General features: G+C 34.9%; 2 protein-coding genes across 2 annotated transcripts in view; one reads left to right on the forward strand and one right to left on the reverse strand.

The window, feature by feature from the left end:
* Positions 1–244: 244 nt before the first annotated feature.
* Positions 245–3,069, forward strand: Ho (Heme oxygenase). The gene is made up of 4 exons (XM_053764388.2): positions 245–439; positions 556–688; positions 1,034–1,245; positions 1,585–3,069. Exons 1-4 carry the CDS (start codon positions 340–342, stop codon positions 1,878–1,880), a joined length of 741 nt encoding a protein of 246 aa, XP_053620363.1. The 5' UTR covers positions 245–339; the 3' UTR covers positions 1,881–3,069.
* Positions 3,070–9,767: 6,698 nt separating this feature from the next.
* The window catches only part of Apoltp (Apolipoprotein lipid transfer particle), a 62,820-nt gene continuing 50,665 nt past the window's right edge, over positions 9,768–21,922 (reverse strand). Inside the window, exons 62-72 of the mRNA XM_053764389.2 lie at positions 21,624–21,734; positions 21,000–21,153; positions 20,322–20,551; positions 18,432–18,556; positions 17,039–17,233; positions 16,311–16,432; positions 14,585–14,733; positions 12,955–13,066; positions 12,305–12,436; positions 11,508–11,677; positions 9,768–10,276 (exon numbers count right to left, since the gene is read on the reverse strand). Of these exons, the coding sequence (XP_053620364.1) occupies positions 10,196–10,276; positions 11,508–11,677; positions 12,305–12,436; positions 12,955–13,066; positions 14,585–14,733; positions 16,311–16,432; positions 17,039–17,233; positions 18,432–18,556; positions 20,322–20,551; positions 21,000–21,153; positions 21,624–21,734 (1,581 nt within the window). The 3' untranslated portion in view covers positions 9,768–10,195. The remainder of the gene's footprint in view (positions 10,277–11,507; positions 11,678–12,304; positions 12,437–12,954; positions 13,067–14,584; positions 14,734–16,310; positions 16,433–17,038; positions 17,234–18,431; positions 18,557–20,321; positions 20,552–20,999; positions 21,154–21,623; positions 21,735–21,922) is intronic.

Consider the following 21,922-nt stretch of genomic DNA (forward strand, 5'->3'; position numbering starts at 1 on the left):
TAAAAACAAAACGTTGCGTTCTGAAGGTTTTGATGTATTTTTTCTATAACCTAGGTCTATAACCTTAGGTATGGATCTTACCATTTCGTGCAAGTTTTTGCTGTAATATATTTATGACATATACTTGTCTGTCCGTAATTAAGGTTTATATTTTGTTATTTAATTAAATGTAACGAAACTAAACGTATTTGTGACATAGGTCATTCACATTATTCATTCAGTCACAGAGTTCAGCAGTCATTTCATTTTCATTCATTCATTTAGAGATCACGAATCACGAATAGAACAGCTGATTGTTAACTTATTGGAACTTTAATTATTACAAACATTCCATAGAAAATGTCAGAAAATACAGAATTATTTAGTACTCGTATGAGAAAAGCGACACGCAAGATTCACTCCATTAGCGATGCTTTAGTCAACGCTAAATTTGCTATTTGTAAGTTTTTTTTGTGGGTACACTGCCTTTGTGTGCTTTACAAATCCTAATCTCTTTCTAACTATATCATTACCACGATTTAATTACCCAAGCTTAAATATCATTATTATTTGCAGCACTTCGAGATGAAAAAGTATGGGGCGGTGGTCTGTTCGTGTTCTACCACATATTCGCCTACCTCGAAGATGCGAAAGACAGACTAAACATGCCTGATTATAATAGCCTATTTGCCCATAAAATACTACACAGGTAGGTAGGGAATCTAATTTTATTCTTTTAAACATTGTAGTTTAAGAGTAAGTCACATTTTTCTGTACTTACCAATTGGGTTGCAAGATTATTGTTTCATTTAGTTGTTGATATCACTTGTAATAGCTATTATAATGTAGTTCTACTTTGCCCATAATTACATAAGCTTAAACTGAACTTATGCATAAGATGCGGTGGTGGATAAGACCTGTGAATAAGATAAGTAAACAGAATAGGAGGGAGATGATCATGATCAACAAAAAATTTGGTTAAACTTTTACAATAATCGTAAATTTACTTTTATTAAAATAAAATAAAAATTAAACCATTTATTAAAATTTCTAGAAAAAGAGCATTTGAAGAAGATCTCTTCCACTACTTAGGCGAGGAATGGAAAACAAACCCCAAAGCCCCAGCTCTGGAAAACTACCTCCAGCATCTGCAGGATCTGGAGCGAGAGAACCCTAAACTACTGATGGCCTATGTGTACCACTTGTATCTTGGTTTGCTGAGTGGAGGACAGATATTGGCTAAGAAGAGGAAGATGTTTGGGGAAAGTATGTTCTTTATTCTTATTATTAGGTTCAAATATTTAAAAAATCGAGTTACATTTTCATGGTTAAACCAGGCTTAAGCCACAGCAGTGGAGTTTCAGACAATAGTTAGTTTATAATATTTTAACCCAATAGTCACAGTAATCATAGTTAAGCATCCAAATTCCAATATTTCTGATAATAACCTGTCCCAAAAAAAAACATTTAGAGGCTTATGCACATGAAATAAAATTCATGACTTGAGCGGGAATCGAATCCACCACTTTAACTAATCTCTTAATTTACAATTACTTACAGCATTGTTAATTTTAAAATATATTTATTATGTAACATTGTCCACAGAAAACCCAACACCTGAAACATACATAGACAAAGTAACAGATTTCAGTGAAGCAGACATAGGTCAGTTAAAGAAGGATTTCCGAGAAGTCATGAACCAGATAGCCGAAAAACTAACAGAAGATGAGAAACAAGCGCTAATAGATGAAAGTACCCAGGTGTTTCTAATGAATAATTTGATTGTCAATTCTGTCGGTGGTCAAGATCAAGTTATAAAGAACATGTTGTATAAAGTTTCAGCAGTGGCCATACTTATGGTTGGAGCTGTATTGGCGTATAAAATGCACAAGTTTAATTAAGATATCATCGTGTTATGGCGATATATGGTTTAGTTGCTTCAGTGCCTATGTAAGTTCGCCCATAAATATTTTCTTATACGCCCTTTTTCTTATTACGCCCAATTTGGGGCAGGCTAAGGTCAGAGACCACACTGCCTTAATTAATCACATTTTTAACGCACATATGTTTTTTTTAGAATTTCGTACTTACAATAGAAATTAAATTGTCATAGTGAACGCCGGGCGGAAAAAATGTTAAATTAACAATAAATTGAGTATCCTAATTAAAAAATATAATTAAAAGGATAAATTCAATACCTTACCAATTAAATACCTTTAATTTTCTACCATTAGGATATAAACATTGTATATTTTCTTTATAATTTAGGTTATTAGTCTTATTAAATAATTGTATATTTTATTTAATTCCCAAAGACTGTTATTTCAATTCATAAATATTTAATTAAATGTAGAATGCATACATATCGACTAGTCAGATATTTTTTTTTTCAAAATAAAATTTCTAATACGAGTACTAGGTACTGATCTTGTAGTTTCATTGTACTTTTTTTTTATTGTCTAAATCCTTCTCCTTTTCGAAAAATCTGGTACCTACCTACCTATTGTTATGATCGATTTAAAGACCATGGCAATAGGTAAAGGTACTCTGAGCATGGATTTAATAAGTACTTCGTACGGAGTACCTACCAATTCCAATGTGGTATCTCGCGAGTTTAGTAGGTACTAGTACACCGATGTCTTCACAATTTCACACATGGATTTACTAAGTACTTACTTCGTACAACGGAGTACCTACTTACTAATTACTTGGATAAATCTCAACAGGCACAGGTTAGGCACGGAAAGCAATCGAAAAAAAAAATATTGATGAGTGACTCATCAATATTAATAAGATATATAATAAATAAGAAGAAAGAAAGAAAGAAAGAAAGAAAGAAAGAAAGAAAGAAAGAAAGAAAGAAAGAAAGAAAGAAAGAAAACATTTATTTGCCAAAAACATGAGTACAAATAGTCAAAATGAATTAGACCTACACGTTTTACCGAATATAGGTATGCAAATATAATTAAATAAAGAGGAGCATGCTATCCACTACAAATCCAAAACAAACTATAATGAACTATAATGTACTATACTAGCCCTAAATTCTATCCGAGTCTATCATTAAAGAAATCATTTAAAGTATAATAACATTTATCAGTTAATAAAGACTTGAGGTGCTTTTTAAATAGATTTAAATTTAAGCTTTTATATTGATTTGGAATTTTGTTGTAAATTTTCGGTGCCATACATACTATGCTATTACCGAGTAAAGCAGTTTTTGATGGGTGCATGCATAATCGATAGATATCTCGATGATTCCTCAATACAACATCAGCTAGACGAGGGAATAAATGAGCATTGGTTTTCACAAATGTTGCTACCTCAAGTATGTAAAGTGACGGAAGTGTAAGAATTTTGTGTTCTTTAAAAAACGGCTGACAACTATCAGTGCTTTGGAGTCTAAACATTGCGCGAATACAGCGTTTTTGCATTTTAAAAGCTATATCCTTATCCGTCGAATTGCCCCAAAAAATTATTCCATATCTAAGTATTGATTCCACTAAACCATGATAAGCTGTAAGAAGCGCTTTTATGTTTAATTCATTTGAGAGTTTAAATAGTACAAACGCCGAACTACTAAGTCTTTTACTAAGACCATCTATATGGGGTTTCCAGTTTAATTTAGAATCTATAGTTAGCCCTAGAAATTTTGTTGAATCAACTTCTTTCAACACATGGCCTTGATATTCTATTTTATAATTTTCCGTATCAAGCGGTCTTTGACTAAAATGCATTATATTGGTTTTGTCAAGATTTATCTTTAAATTATTATTATCAAGCCATTCAATTATGCATGTTAAAGTTGCATTAATATCTAATTGATAAATATTTACATCATTACATTTTATTGTTACCGTGCTATCGTCCGCAAATAAAGTCATATTATGTTTGGTAGTGTTTGGAAGATCGTTAATATATATTATGAAAAGAAGGGGCCCAAGCACACTACCTTGTGGAACACCATATAATACAGAACGTTCAGTTGATAAGTAATGTTGTTCCGATTATGTTTTAGGATTGAATTTTGAAATTTCTGTTAACTGTTTACGATTAGATAAATATGATTTTATTAAATTTACACATTACCCCTAATTCCGTACGCTTCTAACTTGTGTAATAGTATGTCATGTTGAACATAGTCAAAAGCTTGTGTCATATCACAATATATAGAGCATATGGGTTTTCTGATGTTAACTTCAGTTAATACAATTTTCAAAAAATCATAGATGGCCATATTTATATTTTTATTACGACGAAACCCCTTTTGTTCATTACACAAAATTTTTTTATCTTCAAAATAGACGTTTAATTGGTTGGAAAAATGTTTTTCATAAACCTTTGAAAATATAGAATTTAAAGCTATAGGTCGATAATATTGCATTAGTTCTTTGTTATTTTTTTTTAATAAAGGTTTAATTATGGTAGTTTTTAAGTCTTGAGGGAAAACACCAGCTTCTATACTAAGGTTTATTAAGTGACTAACATGATGACATATATGTTCATTTACAGCTTTGAGTATTTTGGTTGAAACACCATCATACCCAACACTATCCGTATTTTTAAGTTCTTTTATAATTTTATAAACTTCCTCTGGTGAGCATGGTGCCATAAACATTGAATGTTGTCTATGGGTAATAGCAGATATGGTATTGGCTCGACTTCTTTTTTCTGGTTTGATTTTGTCAATGAAATAATTATTAAATGAATTAGCTATTTCCTCTGGATTTGTTATATAGTGATTATCAACTTTAATTCGACTTATTGTTTCTTTTGGTATGTTTAGTCTAGCTTGATTTATAATTTGCCATGTGGTTTTTGATTTGTTCTCGGACGTCATTATCTTATAATTATTTTGACTTAATTTTGTCAATTTAATAATTTTTTTAAACTGTTTCGTGTATCTTTTGTAATTTATTTTATTATTAAGAGTAGGCTTTGTTCTAAACTTCCACAAAAGACTTCTTTTCTTTTTACTACAATTTCTTAATCCTTTGGAAATCCAAGATTGTTTTCTATAGACATTGACTATAATCCGTTTTTTAGGAAAACATAAATCATAAAATAATATAAAAACTTCTGCAAAACTGTGATACGCAATATTGGGGTCCACCGTATTATATATTTCCGAAAAACTTAAGCGTTTTATGCAGTCTATAAATTTATTAATATTTTCGACACTGTAATCTCGCACTGTTCTACGCCAAAACTTAAATCTTACAGTTTTTATAATAGGCAATTTAATAAGCTGAGCTGTGTGATCTGACAGACCGAAATCTAACACTTCCGTTATACAATTCTTTTTGAAATTATGAGCAAAATTATCAATACATGTCTGGCTTACAGGTCTAGTGACTTGTTTCAATGCTAATTTTAAATCATAACTATTTAATATACATTCAAATTCATTTTTTTCCTTAGTATTTTTCAGATTATCAATATTAAAGTCACCAGCAATTATTAATTGTTTTTGACAACATTTCGATATACCGTTTAAGACTTGTTCCAACTTTTGGAAAAAATCATATATATTTTTATAATCTGGCACCCTATATACACAAAGAATATTAAGTTTATAATCAATTAACTCAACCGCACAGCACTCGAATGTACTAGGAACACAATATTTTCTAACATTTATTTCTCTCCACTTATGCTCTTTCTTCACTAAAATACACGCTCCTCCTCGTTTGGAATTATTTCTACCGTAACAAGCAGCTAAATTATAATTATGTAAGTTTAGGAAGGTCTCGTATCCAGTCTCCATGAAATGTTCAGTTATGCAAATGATGTCTACGTCTATTTTCTTATCAATGAGTTCTTGTAAAATAATGCAAAGCTCATCAGATTTATTTAATAACCCTGCAATGTTTTGATGTAAAATGTACAAAGCCTTAGTCTCGAAAAAATGAAGAATCCTCTTCTGGAGTATTATTTTCTAGTTGATTATTATTGTAATCTATATCTTTAATAAGATTTTTAATATCATTAAATATTATGCGCATTCCATTATTAGTTACAATTCCTGTTCGTAACAGGAATGTTGAATAATCGTAACCTATATTTTTATTTGAATCTAATATATAAGCATATCCATGACTATGTACATCCAGATATAATAGGTTATTAAAATTTTCAACTCTCCAATTAAACATATTATTTATTTGACTATATTTGTATGTGGGAAGACAAATAATGATGTTGGTATGTGTCAATTGTTGTAACATATCTCGAATGTAATATATGATATTAAAATAATTTTTAGTACTTTTAAAATCTTCATCTCCGATCATAATAATACAGTAGTCATTCTTATTAAAATGTGTCAATTTCGATTTGATGTCTTTTAGTAATAATTTAGTGTTGCCATTTGTAGTAAGGTAATGACATATGTTATATGTTTTTAAGGTTTCTCTAGCAATTGAAAATATTTTATTCTGTTTGTTGCTGCTTAATATACATATTTTGTTTCTATTTTCCATTTTTTTTATTTTCGTGTTACTACTTTTGGAGCTTGTTTCACATTGATTTTTTGAGGATTCTGTTAATTCTATGTCACTTGAAATTTTTTGTGACTCTAATTCATCTGAAACTGTTTGAGTTTTATTTTTACGTTTTTTGTTTTTCTTTTTCGGCGATGTTTTACGCAAAATAACAGGACTACTAGCATTGCTATTATTGGCATCACATAAATTTTGTAACTCTTTGTTAGCACGTTTTAATTTACTATTTTCTTGATATAGCCTACATATTTCCTGTTGCGCACATTGTAATTCTGACTGAACAGTGGCCAAACGTTCCTTTAACTGTTTCATTTCATCTCCTTCCTCATCTGATATGCTTGGTAAGGTATTACTTGAATTATTATCTATTTCTAAGTTTGACACGAATATATCATCAGTTTGACACTCTGAGTCAGATTTCCTGCGACGAAACGAGTCTAAGAAGTTCATTTCAAATAAAATTGTTAAATTTATATATATAAAAACAGAGTTAATTTATGAAATAGGTAGGCTTTAACCACAAAATCTATTCTTATAACTATAGATAATTGATTATACATAGCTGGCTGGAACAAGTATGTCGCTGAGGCTCACAGGGAGGCCAGGCTTAAGTTCCAAATATGGATGTGGGCTGGAGAACCGTCAAGTGGTAAAGTATATACAGACATGTGTGACAGTCGGAAAGTCTTTAAGTCCAAGCTCAAGTGGTGCCAGGATAGACAAACTCAAATTAAAATGGACATCCTGGCGGCCAATCATACAGCAAAGGATTTCAAGGCGTTTTGGAAAAACACAAACAAATTGAACCCAAAGCCGGGGGTTCCTGTGAGCATCGACGGCATTACTGGTGATGTTAAAATTGCTAACTATTTTAAAGAGATATTTACTGTTCAGCCAAGTGCTACGATGTCTAACAACAGTAGTGGGCTTGCTGATGCTGACATGACCAGGCGAACTGTTAAATTTACAGCGAAACAAGTCGCAGCCGTGATCACTGGTATGCAGCGTGGAAAATCGCCTGGTCATGACAGCCTCAGCATTGAGCACTTCAAGTACGCGGGAGAACACCTGCCTCGGGTGCTGGCAATGTTTTACTCTCTTTGTCTAGGTCATTCATACTTACCAGAATCTCTGATGAAGACAATTGTAGTACCCATAATCAAAAATAAAACTGGTAATGTATCTGATGCATCGAACTATCGTCCTATCTCGCTTGCTACCACGGCAGCCAAGGTATTTGACAGTTTGCTTAATGGGCTTTTAGTTGCACACACTCACCTGCATGATGCTCAGTTCGGTTTCAGGGCAGAGTTGTCAACCGAAAGTGCTATTTTGGCCCTTAAGCACACTGCCAAATACTACACGGATAGAAAGACGCCGGTGTACGCGTGCTTCCTGGATCTCTCAAAAGCATTTGATCGAGTTATGTATGACATACTGTGGAACAAGCTTAAGGGCACGGGTATACCGGTTGAGTGTATTTTATTATTTAGATACTGGTACCAGAATCAGGTGAACCAGGTGAGGTGGCGCGATACATGGTCTGATGCATACAAGTTGAGCTGTGGGGTAAGGCAGGGGGGGATAACATCCCCCACCTTATTTAACCTGTATGTGAACGATCTGATCGAGAGGCTGAGCAGCATGCATGTCGGATGTAGAATTGATAACATCAGCGTGAATAACATCAGCTACGCAGATGATATGGTGCTGCTCAGTCCCTCGGTCGGGGGTCTTCGTAAACTGCTGGCCACATGTGAGGACTACGCTGCGGAGCACGGTCTCAAGTACAACTCTAAAAAGAGTGAGGTGCTTATATTTAAAGCAAAAAACCAGACACCATGTTCTGTACCTCCAGTTATACTTGATGGCACTGCTCTGCAGATAGTTACGAAATTTAAATACCTTGGTCATGTGGTGACCGAGGATCTCAAGGATGATCTAGACATTGAGAGGGAGCGCAGGGCGTTGGCGGTGCGCTGCAATATGTTGGTGCGCAGGTTCGCTCGGAGTACAAAAGAGGTAAAGTTGACTCTCTTCAGAGCATACTGCCAGACACTTTACTCAAGCAGCCTGTGGTTCCGGCATACGCAGCGTGCCTACAACGCGCTGCGGGTACAGTACAATAATGCCTTTAGAGTGCTGTTGAGACTGCCTCGCTTCTGTAGTGCGTCTGAGATGTTCGCCAACGCGCGAACTGACGGCTTCCATGCCTTGATACGCAAGAGAGTGGCGTCACTGTTCCAGAGAGTGCGAGGCAGTAGCAACAGCATTCTAAAGATGATAGCGGGTAGATATGACTGCAAAATGCAGGCTCACTGGGCAGCCATTTGCATTGGAAATGCATAGCAAACATAGGGTCTATGTCTGTTTGTTATGCATTTTCAATCCACCATACTTACTTATACCTACTTAAGAATAGATATATTTACTAACATAGTCGATAAGTATCTTGATGTTACTAACAATTCTATGGATTTTATAAGTCCGAAATAAACAGTTATTTATTTATTTATTTATTTATGAATATTAGTGTTATTCTAACTATGCCAATTGATGGCGACCTTAGTCCAGAAATAAATAAAATATGATAATGAATATGTTTGTTATAACTTTAGATCCTTTACTTTCAATTTTAATACAAAGTAAATTCTAGTAAACTGCATCAAAAATATATGTAAGTATTATTTCGTTCAATTGTGTACCAATATAACAGTTTCTGTTTTTTAGATGTGTGGGTAGAAAAAATATAAAATTGCAAATCCGTGATTGAACAATGAACTCCAATCGTATTTCTATGTGTGCTATAGGCTATAATATTCAATAATTTATATGTAATATGGATGGATCTGACCTTATCTCGATAGAAATAAGAAATACCATCACAAAAACCAGATAGGTATTGTTTTTATCATCTATGCCATTGATTTTGTAAGCATTGTGTGATTAAATGATTATTCATTGGCGATTGATCATATTGATGGAAATTAAGATTTTGGAAAAATATTCACACCAATAAAAACTTTATTTTTTTTAATTGTAAAGTGTTATACATATATGTAACAAATAATTATTTTTTCTTTCTTTAATTGCTGCACACAATGTAAGTGTTTTATATGATGTAAATTGATCGGTTCTCATGAAGATAAATATTGCAATAACATAAAAATGCAATAGATTAGATATAAGGTCAATGTTTATATATAATACACATATAGGCATTTTAAACAATTTAAAAACAATAACAACATTTAGGCATTGGCGAGGTCACATTAAAACACCAAATATTATAAAAATAATTTATTGTTTATTACAATATCGTTAAAAAATCAATTATTTACATAATTCATGCTAAATATAACTATGGCACATAGGCTAGTCTGCTATGTTTGTCCTAAAATAAATTCTTGAGCATACATTTGTTTCTATTGTACAATTATATTTTGTACAACATGCAAAGTAAACCAAACTTGGTTTTCTTATTTTATTTAACATTATTTGAATTGCGTTGCGTATTAATTAATTGTACTTATTCGGTAAAAAAAATATATTTAAGGTTTTGAAAAATAAAATAGCGATTTTGAACTATATTCATGCGAACTAAAGTTCATTTTAGCACAAAAATAGATGATCGTCTCTTTATACATTAAGTATTGCTGCATATATTTATCTGTCTTCATTCCATTGTCAACCATATTCCTGGGGCATAAGGTCTACAGTCCGGGCAGCGTGGGCTCCATAGCCATGTCTATGAGTTCGTCTATATCGTCAGAATTCCAGAATGACAGCTCAGACTGAAGATTTTAAAAAATGTTATTTTTTTAATAGAATCATCTCATTAAATAGATAAAGTAATAGTGATAATTAAGTAATTAATCAATTTAATAGAATTATGAGATAATTCTATTGAAATGGAAGACTTTATGTCAGATTGGTATACAAACTCCTCATGTGGCACGAGTAGGATTCGAACCTGGGACCTTTCGATCCACAGGCGGGCGTCTTAACCATTACACCACCACCGCTTCTAAATATATTAGGACATGGTAAAATCATGCAGTATAAAGGAAGCGTTACCCTCAAACAATAAATAAGAATACAGTTATTTGTTAAAAACATTAATTAACAATATTAACGGACGAGCTCTGTAGTCTAATTGTCATCACACCTGACTGCTACACTGAGGTCCCAGGTTCGATCTTGGATCAGATCAAAATGGAGAAAGTCATTTTTCAGATTAACCTGGCTCATTGATGTTCATCTATACAGGGTTACTGGTATCAAACGCAAAACCTCCTAAAGACTACTTGGGTACATCAAAACAAGCAACTTTTATACGACGAAATCTACGACTTTTTGTGATTCGTAGATTTTTTTTCCATATAATACAATCTGATTTGCGATTCTACACATGTTAACTGTATGTAATAGCCGAGCAACACGAGACAGTACAGTAGCGTTATGTAGCGGAATCGAACATAGAGGTAACGTTTTATAGAAATACGACATTAAAACTAAAAAAAAAAGGAAAATCTTTGCATTTATTACGTTTAGACAAAAGTCGTAGAACAAAAGAGGTTAGTTGTCTACGCCAGTACACCACAACACTAAACACGTCCCGCCCGCGCCACCTCGCGCAGCAGCCAATGGCTATCGAACACGAAATTTTGAATTTGATTCCTGCGCGCGCACTACATATCTAGTTTTTTCTATTGTTTTTCCCTGTCATTCGATTTCTGTTTCCGAATCTACCAATTTGTAAGAACAAAGAAAAATATAATTATCTATTTCTTAGCTCCAAGTATTTTATTTTAACTACCTATTAGTTCCGTAACGAACATTAGTCTATGTATCTTAGCCTTTGGAAGGTTATGCGTTAGATGCCAGTAACCCTGTATATATGTACACTTCATAAAATATAAGTAGTATCGTTGAGTTAGTATCCCATAACACAAGTCTCGAACTTACTTTGGGGCTAGCACAATCTGAATGATTTGTCAATAGTTGTTTATGTAATAAACTCACATGAAGCAGCGTGTCCTGGCAAGGCCTGCAATGCAGCCTGCCCTCTCGGCACTCGCACTTGCTGAGGCCGCAGGGCGCGGCGTGCGCGGCGGCGCGCGCCCCGAGGACGGTGGAAAACCGCCGCGCGGTCGGCCGGTCGCCCGCCAGTTTGGCGCCCGCGAATATTGTGCCTTAGCAGGCGAAAATTCGATTGGATGTTACACGTAAATTATATTAGTCATGCAACCGTGATGGTGTGTAACTAAACTATTAGAAATGTAGAAGTAGTATTCTAGAGAAATGTAAAAAAAAACTTAATTCTTAGAAAAAAAGATTTTGCCTAATGCTTAGATCATTCGTCTAATGAGGCCTAATGAGGGTGAATTTCACGAGCGTTTTGAACGCCGCCGCGGGCTCTCATTAGTGTTTATTAAATTGTACCATACACAGTGATCAATTTAATCATCCTATTTTATAAATAAGTAAAGTACTGGTACTATGTTCATTTTATAAATATTTAATTAAAAAAAAATGTTTATTAAAAATAATGTCGGACACTAAATTCAAACGCTTGTGACATTCACCCATGAGAATATTCTATAGAAATCATTGAGACCACGCAAACGAAGTCGCGGGCATCAGTTAGTCTATCTACACATCTATACAAATAAAATAAAACTGTAAGTATGCTATGTTTGTTCGCACATAAAGTAAAAACTGCTGGTTGGAATTTGATGTGGTTTTAACAGTTGTATAGCGGATGGTCCAACTTATCGCGGCGTGACTAATTTTTGAATAAATCCTTAGAATTCACTCACCGTTACTCTCCAAAGCGAGTGAGGTGCAAACACCGAGTTTTTCCTTTGGCAATCTGACTTGTTTCCTCAACGCAGCGTCTCCTACCAAACGCTCGTAGTCCTTGTTCGTGTATGCTAGGGCGCTGTCGATTCCTGGATGCAAAAATGTAATTACGAACGAGAAAATAAAATAAAAACTTATCCCCAAAAATGAATTTTTTGTCAAAAGTTTTCATCATCATCAGTTTTGTTGTATTTAACACGTGAACCGTTGCGAAGATCCCTCATTGGGGGCCGATGCTAGGGGTGACTTTTGGTCATGCTTCTCATAGTAATGCATTGTCATGAACTGAAGCGACGTGGAAATATTTCAACTCTATCGCTTCTGTTTCCATGACAATACATTATTGTGTTAAGCATGACCTGATTGTGCACCCAGGATCGGCTTCCAACAAGGGAACTGTTTACAGCACGGACATGGGTTTTTGGTCAGGCGTTGCCACAACATCTCTTAGAGGCTTGTGGCAAAAATGTCATTTTTTGTAAAAAAAACTTGTTAAAGTATATATTTCAAGAAAAAAGTGTTATAAAAAGTGATAAATATCTCGAATTATAATCTTAAATTAATAAATTACATTACATTATTACATATAATGGCCACAAAAACTTACCAAATAGATACTTGGCCGCACGCTTCTTAGATAATGTGAAGTCTCCATCCATGAGGATATGGAGAGTCACTGAGTTCTCCATCAGATTGTGTGATATCGTCGAATAATCCATCTAAAAGTAAATATATATATATACCCAAATCACACAAATTAAGAAATCAACGACACTTTAAATCATAATGTTATTAGCAACCAGGGGGTTTACCATCAGCTCTTAACGCGATCCACTTTTCGACCTAAACTTTGCATCGCAAATTCGTACTATCGACTTAATTTTTATTATGAATGCGATTAATTTGCATTTGAGTTGCATTGGAATTGTTCTGTAAAAGTTGATGGTAGGCCTGCTGTCCTAGCTTGGCACGGGTAAAACCATAATAAATTAAACACCTGAACCTTCCTCAGGAATCACAAGATAGATTGACCCATGCGTCAACTCGTGAACGGGTACTGCCAGAGGGAACTGGTCATCTCGTTTCTCTTATATTTTTATGTAAATTGTTTCACATCGATATATATATTTAAAAAACATTGTAAAAAACAATAATGGTAAGCCCTTCTGGCACGATAGGAACCAAATCTGTTAAAATGAGTTTCTTTCGGCATTTCTTCTCAGCAGTGGTCGTTCCGAAATGCCAGTAGTTAGTACTCACGAGCTACAAGCTTGTGAGAAATAACTATAAATATAAAGATTGACGAGAAAAAGTGCCTGTGAAGGTCTAATTTCTGAATAAATGATTTGAATTTTGAATTAGAATTTGAGACGCGGTAGAAGACTTAGTTTTATAATATCTAAGGGTAATGATATAGATAAACATTAAATCCATCTAGAATTGAATCTGTGTCACATACAGACAGACTTACGCTTTTATAATATTAAGTATGGACAATACACAAATGGTAATGTCAATAAAATTCATACAATTAGAATATACAAGTCATTAGTTTTTAATATTTACTGGCCATAAGATCAATTCGTTTAGTTGAAACATAAATAGACAAAAAAATATCCTCCATCCTTTTCTATTCAAATATTTCAAGCATTATTGCGGGGGAAAGGGTTACACGCATGCGCACTATTTCGTGCACACATAGAAAACAAACAAATATGTAACTGTGACACCACACATGCAAAAAAAAACAAATAATTGACTATTCTTGAGCATTTTCGATATAATACGACCTCAATAGTTTACATACCTAAACAAAACGAAAGTAATATATATATAATAAAAAATATAATAAATACATGTATTTTCTTTTTAATTGATATACTAGCTAATGCCCGCGACTTCGTTCGTGTGACCGGTCAACTTTTGGTATGGTGGTCAAAATTATTAGAGAAATTTAACTGTAACAGACAAACCGTAACGATACCTATACAGAAGATGCTCATCAGACTTAAAATGTTTGTTAACGCGTCATTTGTATATTTCCTATAGTTTAGCTGGACCATTAGGATTTTTCTTCAGGTGTTCCAGATTTTCGATTTGAGCTCCTTCGTGCTTCTGAACTGGCACGTAAAGCCGTTGGTGTTTTGGCCCAATCTCCTTATCGGCAAGGAAGGCCACTGCCCCAGCAGTGGGGTACGTTTAAATGGCTGTTGATGATGATATCGTAATAAACTCACGTGCATACTATCAGCGTCACACAGAGAGCACGGTATCAGCACGAATGTTCTCGGCACAGCTGTTCTGAACGAGAGTCTCGTTGCGAATCTCAGGGCGCCAAACATATCCGCCGCTTGCGTCTTGTTGCTACGTACTAGGTCGGCTTTCTCTGTTAATTCATTCATATTGAGTTTTTTATTGATAACTGTTGGAAAAGGGTATATTACGCAAAGTTCAGCGCAGATGGCGCTACTGGTACAACTAAGGTAAACAAACATTGCCAATGGAGGCAAAAATCGCCAATTTTTAATGTTTCAGATTTACGACCAAAAATATCTTCTACGCAATCGTGGTGTGAGTTTAAAGGAAAAAGGAAGGATTTAACAGATTATCCTGAATATAATAACACTATTTTAGGTTATGTTCTTCATTATTTGGTCAACTGTGGTCATAAAGTAATATAAACTTCATTTTGACTAAAGATTTTACCTGTATGAAGTCCATATTTTAATAAGTCTTCACGTGTGAACGATTTTTCCCAACATTTCGGCACCCGAATATGCTACAATGTTGTATAATTTCACAAACGAATGCTTACATAATAAAGGATTAATAGAGTACTCTAAAATAAACGTTTTAATCGACATAGCAAAAGGCGGCAAAGCTTTTGTGTACCTAACGTACAGTGCTGTACTCTGGCGGGATAAATGTGCAGTAATACTCCATATTGGAAACGCAGATGGCGCTTAATGCCGAACTTAACAGTCACATCACTAATAGTCGATAGACGTTTTCCCCCTCTCAATGCATCTGTCACTTCGGTCCCGCCCGCGTTTTGCACAATGATTTACTTTGTAATTATTGTTTATTTAAATAAAACTAAGATAATATAATCTTTCAATAGCTCGTTTAATTTCATAACTAACACTGGTGTCAGATTTTATTCAAGTAGCCTAAGGGCATCTGACATGACTTTTACGACTACTTGCCGCCATCTAGTGGCAGGTAGTCGCATACACACTAGTGAACTAAACTGTCCACCAGTGTGCAGATTTCCTCACGATGTTTTCCTTCACCGGAAGCAATTGGTGGTATATGAAAACTACTTACTATACATGAGATGTGGTAGAGTAGGATTCGAACCTGAGACCTTTCGATCACAGGTCTTAATCTTTACCACCTGTGCCACCACCGCTTCCTTCTTTGTGTTCTCTGTTAATAATCATACACCTAAACCTTCCTCAGGAATCTCACTATCTTTTGGTGAAAACCGCATGAAAATCCGTGCCGTCATTTTTGAGTTCATTGCGAACAGACACGATGCCTTTATTTCGCATAATTTTTTTATCCTAATTTAATTTAGCATACCTTTTCAATAATATAGTTTAGGCTAATGTATTTTACCATAATTTTGATTTGCATAAAGCAATAGTGTAGCAGTAGGTAAGGGTGCGGCGGGGCGGCCCTTGGGTCACCCATAAGCCGCCAATATGCCTTAGAATATTATGCTTGAAAATTGTTATGCTCATGGTAGGTATGCGTAAAAAATTGTGCCTAAAACATTGTGCCAAATTAATATTGTGCGTTACTATTATTATGGTAAATAAAAGTGTGCCATGTCAAATTATGACATCAAATTGTATACATAAAAATAGGGAACCACAGACAGACAGAGGCGTCAGAGGACTTTGTTATAATATGTAAGGATGATAATGAATTAGTTGTAGAAATGAATTAATAACTTACCAATATGTATATGGTCAATGTGTACAGGCAACTCGGTAGCGTCCGTGAACACGTTGTTGCTGACGTAGAGCGCGCGCGGCGATCGGTAGATACCCGAGCCGCCGAACGCTACCACTGCATATCTGGTCAAATTCAAATTCAAAATTCTTTATTCAATATAGGATGATATACATCACTTATTGACGTAAAAAAATATATTTAAACTAAGTCTACTGCCGACTTGCAAAGCGCAGGTGAAGAAGAAGCTGTATTTGTACATATTTATACATTTAACACGTTAACCTCACGAAACCACGCCTAGCGTGTAATATAAGATAAGAAAAAAAAACGCGTCGCGTAAAACTCGCAACACAATTCAAATTTGAAAGCACACAGAGCAAAATTTTGCCACAAAACCTTTATGTAAAACTAGCTGCGCCCCGGGGCTTCGCTGCCGCGAGTTTTTCGGGATAAAAAATTTCCCTATGTGTTATTGTAGGTTATATTCTACACGTGTACCAAATTGCATAACAATCCGTCCACTAAACTAGGTGCGCCCTGGGACTTCGCTCCCGTGGGAATTTCGGGATAAAAATTACCCTGTGTGTTATTCCAGGTTATATTCTATCCAAATTTCATAACAATCCGTTCAGTGGATTTTGCGTGAAAGATCAACAAACATACACACATCCTCGCAAACTTTACAAAATATATATTGTGCAATACAATTTAAATAGAATAAAACTGACCTGTTATCGGATAATCCTCCACCTTGCAGTCTGCTATCAAACGCCTCAACGAACAAGTCAATATTCTTGCGCTTGCGCAGGTTCCGGTTACAGTTCTGCGCTTCGACTATAAACACAACGTCCGTGGAGTTGGGGACGTATTGTAGTTCGTGGAACGTGCCTTCTTCTATCGCGTCTCCTTGGGGCGTTGCGCATCTAATTGGGAAAAGTAAACATTTATTATTTTTGTGTATAATTTATTCTTTATATAGCATATTGCGGATACACTTCCGTTTTTATTTGTCCAAATCTTAAATTAATTCGTTATAATATTTCTAGTTTTTAATTAGTGCATCAGGTAACATGCTCAGCAATAAAAAAATGTGTGCGGTTAAAAAAATCTTTAAATATAACATACGGCCATTACAATCACTTTGTCGTAAATATTTTAATTGGTTTTATTTCAATAAAGAATAAACTTGATTAAAATTTGCAATACTTCTATGTTTCACAGCGTAAGAAACAGTAAAAAAGTTAATGAACAGTCTTAAATAAAACAAATGCAATTTTATTACATTCAGACAAGCCAGCACCCTTCCATTCTTTACATTAAGAATGAAAATAAAGATTTGAATTGAAATGAAACAAAAATTATTTCTGTCTTTTCGAGTGTCAACACTGGTGTCGGATTTTTTTCAAGCCACCTAAAGGCATCTGACACGATTTTTACGAATATACCTAACAGTAGCAAGTAGTCGCATACACACTAGTGAACTGAAACTGTAAACCAGTGTGCAGGTTTCCTCACTACGTTTTCCTTCACCGGAAGCAAGTGTTGGTCGATGAAAACTACTATACATGAGTCAGATTGGTATACAAACTCATTTGGAACGATTAGGATTAGAACTTGCGACCTTTTGATTACAGGCGGACGGTCTTAACCACTGTGCCACCACTGCTTCATGGTTAAAATAAAACTATGTGAAACATGCGTGATAACATATATGTGTGAGAAAATGTTTTTCTATTGAATACAATATTAACAATCTCTGTGGCGTAGTCTAAGCTTATCCGCTATCTCAGTCCTAAGTTCGATTCTAAACACGAGCAAATATTTGTATCTGGGTGAATTTCACGAGCGTCTTGAACTCCGCCGCGGGCTGTCATTAGTGTTTATTAAATTGTACCATACACAGTGATCAATTTCATTATCCTATTTTATAAATAAGTAAAGCACCGGTGCAATGTTAATTTTATAAATGTTTAATTTTACGCTTGTGAAATTCATCCATCTGTGATCACAAACATTTGACTGGGTGTTTTGTATTTGTTTCTGTATTCATGTTCATCGGACAACACTAGTGCTAAATGTGGGCCGTTGAGTATTGTCTATGGCCGTTGAATACAAACTTACTGCATGCAGTGGTCCGGGATGTGGGTGGCGACGTGTTGCTGAGCGCACAGCTGCATGTAAGCGCTGGCGAGCGCGCACGCGTCCACGCCCGCGCAGCATTCCGTGTGGAACGGCTCCGCGGAGATCTGGACGGCGGATTGTGTTCTCAGATACTTCTCAAGAAGCATCTGCGCCTTGGAAGTCGGCAGTTGACTTAAAAGGCGTTTCACCTACGCCTTTTAAGTCAACTGCCAACTTCTGTCATTTACATCAGGCATTTTTAGGGTTCCGTACCTCAAAAGGTAAAAACGGAACCCTTATAGGATCACTTCGTTGTCCGTCTGTCTGTCTGTCCATTTGTTAAGGCCCTTTTTCTCAGGAACGCGTAAAGGTATCAAGTTGAAATTTATACCAAATACCCAGGTCTACGGTCTCTTTCAGCTGGGAAAAATCAAACTTGTACGTTAACGCGATCAAAAAATATGACTGTTTATGTCGAATATTTTACGATTTCACAAGGAAATCAAAACCTATAGAGTACTTCCCGTAGATCAAGAATTATGAAATTTGGCAAAAAGTTGGAGCATACCGTACTAATATAGGAAAAAAAAATCAAAACATCGGTAATTTATAGTTACATCACAAAATAAAAGTTATACCTATTTCTAATTTATTCCATACAAAATGAGTACATTTTGCGATTTCACGACACGATCTCGATGACCTAGAATCATGAAATTTGGGATAAAGTATGTACTATGCTGATATAGGAAAAAATCCAAAAATTTCAACCAAAGTTGATGTTAAGCAGGCGGCCGGTTACAAAATCACATCGAGTCTAACTCACACTTGACCGGTTTCTTTATCGAAAGGTTCGTTCGTTCCCGCACCGCAATCGAAATGTAACTTCGCAAATACGTAAACAGACGACAGGTTATAAATGAAAAACTATGGGCAGGTTTCAGGGCCGCCCCCTGAAATCTGCCGCCCTGGTCTCCAGCCTACTGGTAAATACGCCACTGATTCCGCATTTGCAAAGGAGTCATAAGTTATAAATAAGTATTTAAACACGAATAAGCGCAAAGGTGGATTTGTCGCAAACTTGTTTTTGTATGCGATATTTTTGTATTGGATATTTATCTATATATGTATTTGTTATAAAATATAGTATCGTTGAGTTAGCATCCCACAACACAAGTTTCGAACTCACTTTGGGGCTAGCTCAATCTGTGCGATTTGTCCTAATATATTTATTTATTTATATTTATTTACTGTAGTGTGTCATCGATAAGATGCTATTTAACGCGACAGTTCATTTAAAATGAAGTTGTAGTTTTGTGGTGTCTATATTTTGATTATGTGTGTGATCTCCTGTGTTGCATGATGCCCTAAATTCACTTTTATCTAAGTATTTCTGTAATTACCAGCGGGAACCTACAATTGGCTTCTTGTAATCCATTGATATATATAGCTCGTTTTAACAATGCAAAATGTCTTGCTGGAATGTGGTCGATATTCTGCCCTGCGCGATAGATTTTTAGCCACAGTGCCCGTGTGTAATGGATTGCTGAACATAGCGTTGAGCAGTCCATTATCACAGGTGGCTAAATCGATTTATATCTTGTGGACAAGCATTATGAAAGCTAGATAAGTTTATATCAGAGATCCCCCATGAGGCTGACGTAGTCACACAAAGTGCACTCAAGCCTTGTCAAAAATTTAGAAGAAAAAAAAAACAATAAATAAAAATTATAATATTAGTTAAGATGCAATTTTATAAAAAAAATAAAGTTTATTCTTAACGTTGGCTTCACGGCGTTGCAGCTACGAATGAAACCGGGAACACACGAAGATGAAACAAACAGACTTACGATAGAGAAACGAAGATGAAAGAGAGAGACAAAGACTTACGATAGAGAAACAAGGATGTAACGGTGACACTTTGTTCATAAAGAATTTCTCGCACTGCGTATCGTTCTTGATCTCATGGTTCTCCAGCTTGCCCACTGTTGGGCCTAAAGCCCAGCCGTGGGCCATCTCAGTGACAGACGTGGTGTAGGAACCGTTAGGCATGCGCAGTTCGTCGAATTGTTCGTTGTTGTATGTGCCAAGTAAACCGCCAAGGGTTGCGTAGCACCAGCCTATATAGGGAAGAAAATTAAACTTTACATAACTACATATACATACAGAGTAACAAAATATTTACGAGTATATATACATATATATATATATATATAGTATATATATATATAGATATATATATATATATAGTACGTATATATATATATATATATATACTGGGTACCTCCTTTACGTGAAATATCAAGTTAATTGACAATTCTACTTGGGGCAAAAATAAATTTTTTGTGTGTATGTTTGTAACGCGATAACTTTCGAACCGTTGGTCTGATTTTGATGAAATTTAAAAGGTATGAAGGATCTGTCAATTGAATTAAGTTCGTGGGACAACAAAATAGGTATAGTATATTCACAAATTTGTAAAAACTCATCAAAAATTTATTATGTTTGCGAGGCCTAAGTTCGTGGCGATACTGATTAATACTTTACCTGAACGATTTAATACTTTACCTGAAACCTGAATCTTGCAGGACTTGAACAAGAAGTTGCACTCAATATCGACTCCTTGCTGGCTCTGTACTTGGATGACGTCAGTCTGTCTGTCTATCGTGAACCCGTCAATCGCTGCTGGCAGGCTTAGGACATCGCGGCCGAGGGATATTTGCTGAACAGGGAATAGGACTGGTTAGTTGGTTCTGTCTTTCATCTGAGAAACCTTGTTGACCCAAGAAAATTTGCATTTCTCGCTATCGTATAAAAATTCTAATATTTTTATTAATGTTTTCAATAAAATATTTCAAATTAAATATGGCAATTAACATTATTTTGTTATATATATCACACATACTTTTTACTAATTATTGAAAATGAGAATGAGACGAAAAATATCTGCAATATTCACTTTCTCGTTCTTATTTTCAAAAATGACATTTTAGTCACAGCTTTTTATTGTTTTATTGTTACCAGAGTTCTTGTTCTATTCAGCGTGTGACAAAAAATCTTGTGTGTGCAGTAAACCGTTAAGGAGTTCCCTCGTCGGGAGCAACCACTGGGTGTACCATTAATGCTTATTATATTACACACATCGGGATAGCTGAAACTAAATAAAAGCTAGTAAAAATGTATAAAACGTACCTGCTTATACAAATCGAGTCGTATAAGGGAACTTCTGGTGACCACTACAAGATCATAGCGCGCCTCTTCATTGCTTGTCATCACGATTGTGAAGTTATTTTGGCGGTAATCCTGTAAAAAAAATGTTATTGAAGTAATTTACTTCAACCAAAGACAAATAAAACCAGACAACGAAGCGTAGCCAAATAAGAAAATTTCAATACAACTTCCCGGCCTTTCTCATACAAAGTAGCAAAATAGTTAAACCGTATTTATAATACTATATCACAGATCTGTCTCGCTCCTTCTTGTGTATTTAT

The sequence above is a fragment of the Plodia interpunctella genome, chromosome 25 (genome assembly GCF_027563975.2).
Source record: "Plodia interpunctella isolate USDA-ARS_2022_Savannah chromosome 25, ilPloInte3.2, whole genome shotgun sequence".
Lineage (NCBI taxonomy): Eukaryota > Metazoa > Arthropoda > Insecta > Lepidoptera > Pyralidae > Plodia > Plodia interpunctella.

Excerpts from the sequence above, each read along its gene's own strand:
- Ho (XM_053764388.2), top strand. The coding sequence starts at position 340 with ATGTCAGAAAATACAGAATTATTTAGTACTCGTATGAGAAAAGCGACA. Across the intron at positions 440-555 it reads CAACGCTAAATTTGCTATTT|CACTTCGAGATGAAAAAGTA; the intron begins GTAAGTTTTTTT and ends TATTATTTGCAG. Across the intron at positions 1,246-1,584 it reads GAGGAAGATGTTTGGGGAAA|AAAACCCAACACCTGAAACA; the intron begins GTATGTTCTTTA and ends CATTGTCCACAG.